The 14,467-nt window shown below is 35.4% G+C and overlaps 1 protein-coding gene across 2 annotated transcripts in view; it reads left to right on the top strand.

Moving 5' to 3' along the window:
- Window positions 1-14,467, top strand: part of CCSER1 (coiled-coil serine rich protein 1) — a 975,365-nt gene that overhangs the window by 528,600 nt on the left and 432,298 nt on the right. For both annotated transcript variants that reach the window (XM_040237849.1, XM_040237850.1), the window contains exon 6: window positions 2,741-2,948. In XM_040237849.1, the coding sequence (XP_040093783.1) occupies window positions 2,741-2,948 (208 nt within the window). The remainder of the gene's footprint in view (window positions 1-2,740; window positions 2,949-14,467) is intronic.

Here is a 14,467-nt window from a genome sequence, read left to right as displayed (position 1 = left end):
ATGCAGATGACACCACCCTTATGGCAGAAAGTGAAGAGGAACTAAAAAGCCTCCTGATGAAAGTGAAAGAGGAGAGTGAAAAAGTTGGCTTGAAGCTCAACATTCAGAAAACGAAGATCATGGCATCTGGTCCCATCACTTCATGGCAGATAGATGGGGAAATAGTGGAAACAGTGTCTTTATTTTTGGGGGCTCCAAAATCACTGCAGATGGTGAGTGCAGCCATGAAATTAAAAGACGCTTATTCCTTGGAAGGAAAGTTATGACCAACCTAGAGAGCATATTAAAAAGAAGAGACATTACTTTGCCAATAAAGGTCTGTCTAATCAAGGCTATGGTTTTTCCAGTGGTCATGTATGGATGTGAGAGTTGGACTGTGAAGAAAGCTGGGCGCCGAAGAATTGATGCTTTTGAACTGTGGTATTGGAGAAGACTCTTGAGAATCCCAAGGACTGCAAGGAGATCCAACCAGTCCATCCTAAAGGAGATCAGTCCTGGGTGTTCTTTGCAAGGAGTGATGCTAAAGCTGAAACTCCAATACTTTGGCCACCTCATGCGAAGTATTCACTCACTGGAAAAGACCCTGATGCTGGGAGGGATTGTGGGCAGGAGGAGAAGGGGACGACAGAGGATGAGATGGCTGGATGGCATCACCAACTTGATGCACATGAGTTTGAGTGAACTCTGGTAGTTGGTGGTGGACAGGGAGGCCTGGCATGCTGTGAATCATGGGGTCGCAATGTCGCACACAGCTGAGCAACTGAACTGACTAACTGATTGACTGACACACACATACATTAGGACTTCCCTGGTGGCTAGTAAGAAAAGTCTTATATATACATTATGTGGTTAGTAGTAAAACAGTCTTATCCTGCTTATGTACTTAGGTTGATTCACCTCAGGTCAACTTTTTGGGATGCAATCTGCAGTACTGTGGGATCTTAGTTTTCCCAGATCAGGGATCAAACTCATGCCCCTTGTATTGGAAGCTGGGAGTCTTAACCACTGAACTGCTAGGGAAATCTCTCAGGCTATTTAAATTTGAGAAATTCTCTAGGCCTGTTTACTCACATGAAAAATGAACATACTATGTTTAACTCTTGGTCTTGTTTAGCATTTGAATAAATTAACACACATGAAGTGGTTTGCACAGTACTTGGCCTACAGTCAATCCTTAAAAAATGTTAGCTATGACTACTTATTATTTCATTATAAACATAAAGAGGGGGTAGTAATTAATATCTTACCATTTGAAATGACAATTGTGATTAATGAATATACCTGTGAAGACGAGTAAACAATTGTGTGATCCAAAAATGTGTTTTCTTTACTGATTGTGCAATGTTTTATAAATTGAATAATCACATTTGGATAAAATTAACCAAGGAAATTCTGTTTTATTTGCACCTTTACCTGATCTTAGTGGCAAGCTCCAAGGCAACTCTGTTTTTTCAGTATAGGTTGCCAAGGGACCTTGTCATTTACTTCAGAGAATAATATACATAAAAGCTATTAAAACTGAGCAAATGTCCTAAACTATTGTTTCATAAATTTCCTGAGCTATGAGTTTAATTATCATTATTGTGTAGGTTCCTTGGTTCTAATGAATGGAAATAAATTTAGACAAACCCATTAAAAATGACCATTTTCATAAACTCCTCCTTTCATATATTTTTATATCTGCCTCTTAAACACATGTGAAAACTGTTAATCTTAATATATTTTCTTCATACACACCTTTAATTAAAGTGTGTGAAAGTATTTTTGAAATGCATAATTTTAACATAATTGTTGATTAGCAAGTAGAGCAAAATAAATAGTTTTCCACATATTACTGTACTAAATATTTAATGATTATTTGATAAGCATGCTCATTATATATGGAGTCATACACCTTACATTTACTTCACTATTTTCACATAAAATCTTATGCATACTGCTGCTGCTACTGCTGTTGCTGCTGCTAACTCGCTTCAGTCATGTCTGACTCTGTGCGACCCCATAGACGGCAGCCCACCAGGCTCCCCATCCCTGGGACTCTCCAGGCAAGAATACTGGAGTGGGTTGCCATTTCCTTCTCCAGTGCATGAAAGTGAAGTTGCTCAGTTGTGTCTGACTCTTAGCGACCCCATGGACTGCAGCCTACCAGGCTCCTCCGTCCACGGGATTTTCCAGGCAAGAGTGCTGGTGTGGGGTGCCATACACCTTACATTTACTTCACTATTTTCACGTAAAATCTTATGCATACTAGTCTTTCTTAATCCACAAAATGGCTTAATACACAATTGATTGATTTAGTAATTTAAAACAATAATTACCAAAGATATTTTATCCCAGTTTTTTCTTTCTTAATCTTTTCTTGCCAGATAATTTTTAAACATTATTTTCAGAAAATCCCTACATGAAATTTCACTTTTAGTGATTTCTTTTGGCTTTCAAAATTTTGAAAGGGTTAAATAAGTGTAAACATTTTGTTATTGTGTGTAAATTGAATTTCAGTTGGAGAAAAAGCACATTCTGAAGCAGTGATTCTCATCGAATCTTACTACTGCTACATATAAAATTGAACCATTTAATAATTTGGACAAAAGGTTTCAAAATTTTCAGACTAATATGAGGAAATAATGAGAGTCACAAGGAATTTTTTCCAGCTCACTCCTAACATTGATCAGCAGCTTGGTAAATACTGCTCTGAATATGCTACATAGTAATTTTTGTTCTTTTTTTTTTTTCCCGTTAGGAACCTTTCCCTGAAATTAGCAAAAGACATTGATCAGGAAGCAAGATATTCCCATATCAGGGGAGTGCCTAGCAGTCCATCTGCAGATTGGCCCCTGCCAAGTGTGGAAGAAAATGGAGGCATAGATTCTCTGCCATTCAGACTGATGTTACAGGACTGCACAGCCGTCAAGACATTATTATTAAAGATGAAGAGAGTTCTTCAAGAGGTAATGATCTGCTCTAAGATTGATATTTTTATTGCTGGTAGATAGTGAAGTCTGTAGATCTGGTTAGTCTCTCTTCTGTCAATAATTAACTGCATAATGCAGGGCAGGGATCAACTATTCTCTTGGAACTTAGCCTTTCTCATATGTCAAATGAAGTGTTTGTAGTTCTGTTTTATAAGGTACTCTTCAACTCAAAGATTCTAAGATTCTGCAGAGAAACTGAAAAGAGAATAAACTGATACCTAGTCTTGGGAAGGTTGGATAAAGAAAAATGGGCATCAGCTATCGTTATGTTTGCTGCTGCTAAGTTGCTTCAGTCGTGTCCAACTACGTACGACCCCATAGACGGCAGCCCACCAGGCTCCCCGGTCCCTGGGATTCTCCAGGCAAGAATGCTGGAGTGGGTTGCCATTTCCTTCTCCAATGCATGGAAGTGAAAGTGAAGTCACTCAGTTGTGTCCGACTCTTTGTGACCCCATGGACTGCAGCCTACCAGGCTCCTCCATCCATGGGATTTTCCAGGCAAGAGTACTGGAGTAGGGTGCCATTGCCTTCTCCGATCGTTATGTTTATATATTATTAAAAGCTGTTTAGAGACCTTTCAACAGGATTTCACTTTGATGATATAGAGATGTTGTATGATACCATAAAACTAGTTTATTTAGGCATTTTTTTCAAATAACAATTAATCTAATAAAATCAATCTTAATGTTTGACTGATTTTGCCCTTTGAATACAGCTGCCCTCTTGCAGCCTATGCTCAATTAGATAATGAACTAGTTAGTAAAATACTCGGGGAAGTCTTTGATCTTTACATCCAAGAATCAACCACTATTTAGGATTCAACTATGTCATGATTTTATTTTTACAATTAAAAGTTATTTTCTTTAGAAGATTTCTATAAAAATGTACACAGTATTATTTCAAAGATGTGAAATGAAAGGACCAAAATTTTAATAACTTTCCTCTAGTCGGTAGAATTCAGAACAACAGTCTGAGATTTCTGACTCCCAATGTGACTTTTTATTATATCCCATTATTATTTAATTTATTTCCCATTATTTTTAAAATATATTAATAAATACTGTGAAAACAGAGAAATGTAACTGTTTAGTATGGCTGGTATTGTGGCTCCTTACAATGATGACCAGGTTGTACTACATTTTCTAACAATGACAATAATAATAACACTAGCAGCTACCACTAGAGGCCAGAATTGAATCAAGGAAAGAAAGGAACTTAAGAGAAATGATTGTTACAGACTACGGGGGACATCCAGTCATGTACTTATGTTAGCCATTAAAGTAAATACTGGAAGAAATCTCTGCATTCCATACCAGCTTATACTACCAGGGTAGTCTTTGTGTCTGGAATCTATGCAGTTGTGTTTAGAAGTGGCGTGTTAAGCAGTTAAGCACAGTCATTAAAAAGGTTAAATTATATATATTTATAATTTTAAAAAAATGTATTTTTAAAAGGTAATTAGTACTCAAAACTCTACATTTCCAACTAACTTTACTATATTTTCCGTTGAATTACACTTATGAGCTTATTTATGTATTTACATCTATTGAATCTTTATGTGGAAATAGTATATAGTAGTGATGTACATATTTCCCAATTGTAGATTTATTTAAGTCACTTTGGTAGCTTGAAATCAGCCATAAGGGATTGTTATGCTACAGAAATTGGCATACACTACAACGTAGGGCTTTTTAATTTGTGTGTGTGTGTGTTCAGTTGTTCGGTCATTTCCAGTTCTTTGTGAACCCATAGACTCCTCTGTCCATAGAATTTTCCAGGCAAGAATACTGTAGTGGGTTTCCATTTCCTTCTCCATAATCTCCTCTCCAGGGGATCTTTCCCACTCAGGGATTGAACTTGTGTCTCCTGCTTCTCCTCCATTGAAGGCAGAGGCTTTACCTCTGTGCCACCTGGGAAGCCCTAAATTTTGGTGAGCTGCTGTTAAATATTTACCAGCACACCACTATATGTATGACTATATAGTTTCTATATTGACAGTGTGTTTTTCTGCTCTACTCCAGGCTCCCTGACCATTTGCTCGACATATAGTCTGAACCTCTTTGAACAAGGCAAACTTAATAACTACTGTTATACTAAAAGATATTAATCTCAGTCTGTAACATTCAAGTATTCAGTTTTCTACCTCTCTCTTTGGTCTGGATTTTAACTTTAAAAAATCAATACAAGTGAAAGGGAAGTAAAAAAACTGACAAGAAGAGTCAAGGGGCTTTCTTAGGGTACTTAATTTTATAATTTAAAAATATGCAATGATATTCACTATAAAGCCAATATTCAGGATATAATGAGATTGTTTTCTTTACTTCTGTTTTTCTTCATAAAAGAGTATTTGAAAAAACTGAAGAGAATTGATATTTAAAATTGATGTAAAATGAGCAATAATTATATCTGTTTATTAAACCTATTCAGAAATCAGGGAGTCCTTACTCTTTATTGTCAGCAAGAAAAGCAATATTATTGTATGATTAGCAAATAGATGTCTTTAAAGAAAACTGAGATATTCTCTAAGCCAGGAATTTTTAAAGGGTAATTTACATTTCATTGAATTTAAGTTTAATTCCAACTAATCATTTTAGATTAATAATACCTTTTTACTATAGACAAATAGTTTATCTCTATTGAACTATTTGTATGATGCTTACTCAAACTTGTATATAGATAATTTTTAACTGAAAATATACCAATTATTTTTTTTTTAAGATAAAAAGGTGATTAATGAGTTTAGTATATTAGACTAGGAACTGCTCCTATGTGATATTTTTCTTAATGCTGCTCTGTTGACATCCTAGATTTTAATTCTAAGACAGGTCAGATGTGCCTCATCTGACATATTACCTATTTAACTTCCTCCTTTGGAGAGCATTTGCTATCACAACCCCGAACATCAGTGCCTTCAGATAAAATGGAATAAAAGAGAAAAAGACTCGCTTTAGGCCCTAAGAAATTCTATTTTTTTTTTCTTTAGTATTAATGATTTTTTTTAGTTTCTCTCTTACAACAAGGAAGAACCGTATAATTTTTTTCTTCCTTTTTTGTTATATTTTTTCACATAATCCCATTACTTGTAATAAAATAAAATATTTAATATAGTTATCTACAGAAATAGTTTTTGTTCTGATATTTCCTTTCAGTTTGGGCTTCCCTCTTGGCTAAGACAATAAAGAATCCACCTGCAATGTGGGAGACCTGGGTTGGATCCTGGCTCTGGAAGATTCCCTGGAGAAGGGCATGGCAAAGGACTCCAGTATTGTTGTCAGGATAATTCCGTTGACAGAGGAGCTTGGCGGTCTACAGTCCATGGGATCACAGAGAGTCCAACATGACTGAGTGACTGACACTTTCACACTTTCCGTTTATTCTTTTGTTTTTGTTGTTCTCTTATTATAACATTTATTTGTACTGTATGGTTACTGGCCAAGAAAACTATATGAAGGGATTTTAGGTGCAATGTATAATTTTTAGTAAGAAAACAATTGGTAAGAATGTTTATGGGCCTTCCCTGGCTGTTTAGTGGTGAAGCTGCGCTTTCACTGCAGATGCTGCGGGATCAAAACCTGTCAGAGAACTAAGATCCAGCATTCCATGCAGCCAAAAATAAGTAAATAAACGAAGTAAGAATGATTATCCAAGGGTGTTTGCAATGCCCCTACACCCAACACCATGGGCTTTTTAATTTAACAAATGAGTATTGGGAATGTGTTTAACAAATTTCCTGAGTCATATAGGACATTTCTTTAAAGTTAGATGAGTGTTAAACAAATTAAAAAAAAAATGTTGATATGATCAGACAAATCTAACAGTAAGTTAAATTAGTGAAAATCAGTGAATTATTTGTTTAAAAATCAGTATAATTTACAAGCTTGTTTAGTTGACATGAACCTTTGGTTTGCCAATGAAGAGCTCTTACCTATTTTCCCTTTTTTTCTCAATTATCTAGTAATTCAAACTAATTTATTATCTTTTAGAAATAATAATGGGAAACTTTCAGGGATAATTTTAAGCATGGACTTCTTATATTTTTTGTTTAAATATGATATATAAATGCATAACAAAATTTGGAATGTTTTGAACTTCAACATAAATTGTTCAGTGGGAATTTTTTAAAGAATTTTTTTTTTAGCACGTTTTGTTGAAATGATTTCAAAGGTTACAACAGCAATTTTGTAAACTGACATTTTTCTATCAGAAAATCCCAAAGCAAATGAAAATCCTATAGAGTAGGAACTGTGACAATGGATAATTAAAGAAGGAGAAAGTCACTGTGGAGAGTCATAAACTAAGAAAATTCACTGAAAGCAAGCAATTACCCATGTAACTCTAGGTGACAACCTAATAATTTGATGGCTTTTTATCTTTTGAAAATAAAATTATAAGTTTCTGTTACCTGCTTTATTTTTATTTATTTTACTTAAACAAAAATTTGTTTAAGATGTAAACTGGAAAAAAGGTAGACCATGAAAACTACAAATGCAAGAAAACTAGAGTGACAGTACCCATGTCAGACAGATATAAAGATAGCAGTAGAATCAGTGCTATATTTCATACTGATAAACAGTCATTTCATTAGGAAGACATGACAGTCATACCCATGGAGGTCCTATTTATGTAACTTGTAAACATGTGTTGCAAAACTTGACAGAAGTAAATGAAGAACTAGGTAAGTTCACAGTTGTAGTTGAAGATTGTAACTCTCTTTTCTCAAAAATTGATAAAGCAACCAAAAGTCAGAAAGTTTCAGAAGATTGAACATTTTTAATCTTTTAATAATGATTAACTGAATTGTGTATAACAGAGTTATACCAGCTTTTTGGTGTATGTGAAACATCGCCAAGATAGTATATGCTGAATCAGAAATATCTCAGTAAATTTCAGAGGTAGACATCTATGCAATATAATTTGGAGAACAGTGGAATTAAAGTAAGAATCAAGAATGATCAAGTAACTAGAAAAACAGCAAATATTTGGGTATCAAACAGCAAACTTCTGTATACCCCATCAGTTCAGTTCAGTTCAGTTGCTCAGTCGTGTCTGACTCTTTGCGACCCCATGAATTGCAGCATGCCAGGCCTCCTTGTCTATCACCAACTCCCAGAGTTCACCCAAACTCATGTCCATCCAGTCGGTGATGCCATCCAGCCATCTCATCCTCTGTTGTCCCCTTCTCCTCCTGCCCCCATCCCTCCCAGCATCAGACTTTTCCAGTGAGTCAACTCTTCGCATGAATTGGCCAAAGTATTGGAGTTTCAGCTTTAACATCAGTCCTTCCAAAGAACACCCAGGACTGATCTCCTTCAGAATGGACTGTTTGGATCTCCTCGCAGTCCAAGGGACTCTCAAGTCTTCTCCAACACCACAGTTCAAAAGCATCAATTAGACCAATTTAAAGATCAGGGATATTTTAAAATGTTACAAGTGAGATGATAATGATAGTATATGATAAATCAAAATTTGTGGGACATTGTTGAAATATGCTTGGAGAGAATTTTATAACTTTAAAAATTTCTTTTAAAGAAGTAAAGTGCCATAATTAATTATCTAATTTTCTCTTTAAGTATCTAGGGAGAAAAACAGTAAATAAATTAATCTCTAAGGAAGTAATAGAAATAAATATAAGAAATCAAAATTCATGGAATTGCAAACAGACAAATAATAGAAAATTTGCACAGTAATCAGACTGGTTCTTTGAGATGTTTAAAAAAATGCTGTAGAAGAAAAAGAAAATTAAACAAGTAATACAAATTACTAATAGCAGAAATAAATTTAAGGAGGAATAATCACTACAACTGGGAAAGGGAATGGCTACCCACTCAGTACTCTTGCCTGGAGAGTTCCATGAACAGAGGAACTTGGAGGTCTACGGTCCACGGGGGTTGCAGAAAGCAAACATAACTGAGTGACTAACACACACACACAATCACTACAAATCTTATGGGATGGCAATAAGTGGGCTTCACTTGTGGCTCAGCTGGTAAAGAATCCGCCTGCAATGTGGGAGACCTGGGTTTGATCCCTGGGTTGGGAAGATCCCTTGGAGGAAGGAAAGGCTACCCACTCCAATATTCTGGCCTGGAGAATACCATGGACTGTACAGTCCATCAGATCACAAAGAATTGGACACAACTGAGTGACTTTCACTTTCACTATGGCAATAACTATGACGATATGGGTGAAGATCACAAATCCCTTGTCAAATACAACTTTCCATAATGACCAAGAATAAATTAAAAATCAGGATTGTCCAATTTCTATTAAAGGGATGTATTTTATTATTATTTAAAAAAAACTCCCCATAAAATCTAAGTCCAGGAGATTTCACTGGTGCATTCTGTCAAATATTTAAGAAAGATGTAAGACTAATATGCAAAAAAGTTCAGGAAATAGAGAAACAGAATATGCTTCTCAACTGTTTTATGTGGCACACATAAGACTATAATAATCTTGCAAAATCTTTATAGGTAAAAGGAAATCAAAGAAAAAATTCTCATATATATATATGTATATATATGTACATATATATATATAGAGAGAGATGGAAGTCTTTTAAAAGTTATTAAACAAAATTAAGCAATATAAAAATATATGTATGACCTAATTTGTTCTATTTCAAGAGTGCAAAATTTGTTTAGCATTCAATAACCAGTCAGTGTGATTAGCTATATTAATAAGCTAAAAAAAGGAAAGTATATGATCATATTAATAAGTAAAGAAAACACATTTGAAAAGATTGAATATCAGTCTAGTGTTAAAAAAAAGAAAAACTCAACACACTAGTAGTAAAAGGGAACTTCTATTCTTACAGCTAATATCCATACTTAATGAGGCAAAACTGAAGCTTCTAGCTAATACTATTAGCAAAGGAAGAATCTCTACTCTCTCTACTCTTAATGAGCATTGTGCCAGATGTTCTAGATAGAAATAGGCAAGAAAAAGCATAAAAAACATAAATATTGGAAAGAAAAGATAAAACTACCTCTATAAGGAGATGCATGGTTGTTTATATAGATATCCCTAAGGAATTTATGAAAAAGTTAATAATAAACCTAGTAAGAATAATAAGTGCATCAGCAAGTTAAAGAATACAAAGATACAATGTTATAATAATATTATCATTGTTCCATAGCAAATTATCTAGTGGACTAAAAGATACATTTGCTGTCTCATATGTTTTGTGGTCAGTAATTTGAGAGCTGTGTGTATACTGCTGCTGACTGAAGGCCTTTCATGAGGTTGTAATTGAGATGTCAGCCATGACTGCAGTCATGTAAGTATGACTTGATTTGCAGGTTAATGTAATGTGGCAGGAAAGTTTGGGCTTCCCAGATGGTGCTAGTGGTAAAGACCTCCCTGCCAACATTGGAGACCTAAGGGATGTGGATTCAATCAATCCCTGCGTCAGGAAGATCCCCTGAAGCAGGAAATTACAACCCACTCTAGTATTCTTACCTGGAGAATCTCATGGATAGAGCCTGGCTGGCTGCAGTCTGTGGGGTCGCATGAAATTGGAAACAACTAAAGTCACTTAGCATGGCCAGAAGGTTCAGCTTTTCACTGCTGGTGGCCAGAACCTTACTGCTTTACCATATGGGCCACTTCATTGAATGACATGACAGCTGGTTTACACCAGAGTATGCAATCCAAGAGAGAGAGAATAAGACAAAATAAATATCTTTTATAACCTAATCTCAGAAGAAACATGCCATCACTTTTGTAAAATGTATGGGTTACGCGAGGGCTTCCCAGGTGGTGTAGTAGTGAAGAAAAATCCACCTGCCAATGCAGGAGACATAGAAAACACAGGTCTGATCCCTGGGTCAGGGAGATCCCCTGGAGGAGGAAACGGCAACCCCCTCCAGTATTCTTGCCTGGAAAATGTAAGAGGAGCCTGGTGGGCCACAGTCCCTGGGATTGCAAAGAGTCACACATGACTGTGTACACACACACACACACATTGATTAGAAAGACCAACCTGGATTCAGTGCAGGAGGGTACTTTATAAAGGTCTGGATACCAGAAAGTAAGCAACATTGTTACCATTCTCATCCAAACTAGTAATACCATAATCCACCTTTAGGCTTTCAATGATCCATTTCTCAGAGTCTATACTCAAAGTATAATATAGTCCTCACCCCCTCCAAAGGCCACCCAAAGTATCATTCTATTACAGCATAAATTCAAAATACAGAATCTCATTATGTAAAACATGTGGAGTTGTAGATAAGCCTTAAGTACAACAACCAGAGTACAGTTCTCCATTTGAGGGTCTATGAACAATAAGGTAGTAGTTCCTTGATTAGGATTCAAAACCTGGGAAGAATTCTCCATGGTTTTAGTTCCATCCTCTGTACTCTTGATTCTGCCCTTCAGGTCGTCTTTCTTTTATTACAAAGTTAGCACATGCTTACAGGTGCATAGTTTTCTCATCCTTATTTGTGTTTGTGTATACTGGTATCCAAAGGCCTCTTTTAATTTTCTACTGTTTCTGTCCCTTTAATTCCAAACTGCACAGTGTTTCTGTGAATATAACTCTCTAAATTCTTTATAGATCTCTCGTGAACTTTATTAGGGATTCACTCCATTAGACAAAAACCATATCCATAAATCTCTTCAAGATAAGCGCTTCTTTAACTTGAAATAGCTAATAGATAACCACTTTAAGCTTTAAAAATGTTAATTGTTAAGTTGAGAGCATCTGTGAGATTAAAGGTATTGCAAAAAGTACCTTTTGTCTGACTGAACTAGGTTCTCTGCAGCACTATTTTTCACCTTTCAGAATAACTCTGCATCTAGCAAATAAATTTGTAAAGTAATAAAACATGTTTACATCTGGATTGGTATAGTTTGTTGCATGAATTTACATTTTTATCAAAATTTATCACATTGTACACTTAATATGACAACACATTGAATGTCATCATACAGACTGCACCATGGCCAATGCTTCCATTTTGTGGAATTTCTCTTCTTGGAAGGCCAGTAAGTGAACTATGCCCATGCCCATTTATTATATAGACTAAGTTAGGGCCCTACTGTCAATTCTTACCAATTGTTATTAGAATTCATTTTTTTCTCAATTTTATAATAACATAAGTAAAAAAATCAATAACAATGACAGAAAAACAATATAACCCTGTTTTCATATAAAGCAATAGATCAGGGAGTATACTTTCTTTGTATACTCCCTGAAGAAGTCTTTAGTTTAGATAAGAGCATAAGTTAAATTCACTAAGAATAAATAGGTTTCTAAAAAAGAATGCTCTACTTACATGAAGCTTACCTCTTTATGAGACTATAAACTTGGTTTGAAAAAAAGATAAGGGGAAGGAAGCATATTTCCATGACTCTTTTGCTATTTAAGCAACATTAACTTTCAATAGTCCTCTGGGAGAAATTAGAGAAGATACAGAAAAATTCTTTCCTAATTTCTAGCCTTGTTTCACCCACAAAGTCTCACTGGAGAAGGATATATTAGAATGGTAAAAATTACAGTTGTTTAAAATCATTGAGATGGGATTCTCATTTCTGCTGCTTAATAGCTGCTGCAAGTTGATTAAGGTTTTTGAGTCTCCATTCCATTATATGCAGCATTACCAACAATTTTATAGAGTTATTTGGACAATTACATAGTAAAATGTATATAATAAGTTATCACAGTGAAAGTGTGCAGTAAATACCCTTGAACATGAGCTACTAAAATGATCTCATTCATTTGTATGATTAATACTATGACAACATGGTAGAATGTATTTGAGATTTCTTAAACTTGTAAATATACTAGTAAATGTTTTTAACAGGATGCTATGTTGTATTTATTGAATGATAATTCAATACTAATAATTGTGAATAAAGGCTATAGCTGAAACTGAGAGTAGAAGTATCATTGCCATTCATATTTTTCTGGCATTCAGTTGTGCTAACACATTTGACCTGACATTCCTTATCTAAAGAACTACTACATATTAATTGAATTTCCTGTTTCTTCAGTATGTAAAAAAAGTTTTTCCAAGAGAGAAATAATGATGGAAAGACCATGGTAGTAATAGTTGAGACAGAGAGAAGGGAAAAGATGTATGATGTGTTTTGGAAGTAATGTCAACAGCCATTGCTGTGAGTTGCAATTGAAAAAGAAAGAAAGAAAAGAGAAAAAGCAAGGGTAACTGAGAGTTGGCCTTTGAGTACTTACTGTGCAGACATTATTGCTCTTTTCTGAGAGTGGGAAGATTAGGATAGGGATAATCTGTGTGAGACACAAAGGGAAATTGGAGTTTTGCTTTGGCCAGGTTGAGGTTGAGATGCTTACTTAGACATGCAAGTGTTAGGTATCAAATAGAAATTTGAATTAATGTATCTGTGTGTCGGAGAAGGCAATGGCAACCCACTCCAATACTCTTGCCTGGAAAATCCCATGGACGGAGGAGCCTGGTAGGCTGCAGTCCATGGGGTTGCTAAGAGTCGGATAGGACTGAGTGTCTTCACTTTGACTTTTCACTTTCATGCATTGGAGAAGGAAATGGCAACCCACTCCAGTGTTCTTGCCTGGAGAATCCCAGGGACGGGGGAGCCTGGTCGGCTGCCATCTCTGGGGTCGCACAGAGTCGGACACGACTGAAGCAATTTAGCAGCATGACTCAGATGGTAAAGGATCCACCTGCAGTGCGGGAGACCTGGGTTCGATTCCTGGGTTGGGAAGATCTCCCGGAGGAGGTCATGGCAACCCACTCCAGTAATCTTGCCTGGAGAATCCCATGAACAGAGGAGCCTGGCAGACTACAGCCCATGCAGTTGCAAAGTACTGAATACAACTGAGTGACTAAGCACAAACCCAGAAAGATCAGGGCTAAAAATAAAGATTGTGTATTCTTGATAATACAGATTCTATTAAAAGCTATGGAAGAGAGAATTTTTACCTAAAACCAGAATGGGATGCTCCAATATTAAATGATCAGGAAAGAAAAAAAAATCGGTATCCAATGAAATGGAAAGAAATGCCAAGAGTGTAATATCAAGAAGCTATGGGAAAACATTGCTTTTAAGATAGCCAACTTGAGGAATGATACTGAGAAGTAAATATAAGAAAAGATAAACAGTAGATTTATCAATCCAGTGATTAATTCCAAAAGCATATTACCCAGGCTTTATAAATTTCAAATATGCAGAGCAACTTATTCAGTTAATTTGTAAAGCAGAATTCTAAAATAGAAATATTAACTTTTGCAGCTTGTTCTCAGTTATTAAATTATTGGTTTATTTCTTTGCAAGTCATTGGTCTATGAATTTGAAGGATATGAAAATGAATAATACATGCCCTGAAAGAATTTTTAAAATATGTTTTAAAGTAAAACATGTCTTAATTTTGGAAGGCTATTATATATTTTATTAGATTAAATAAGTGTGATGACCAAACATTCATCTTACATGAGTACCCTCCATATTGAGATATTATTATTTTCTTTAAAAAACTATTATTTATATTACTTAAA

This window comes from Oryx dammah, unplaced genomic scaffold, assembly GCF_014754425.2.
Source record: "Oryx dammah isolate SB20612 unplaced genomic scaffold, SCBI_Odam_1.1 HiC_scaffold_3, whole genome shotgun sequence".
Taxonomy (NCBI): domain Eukaryota; kingdom Metazoa; phylum Chordata; class Mammalia; order Artiodactyla; family Bovidae; genus Oryx; species Oryx dammah.
Note: the sequence above shows the minus strand (reverse complement) of the source record. Positions and strands in the feature narration are given on the sequence as shown.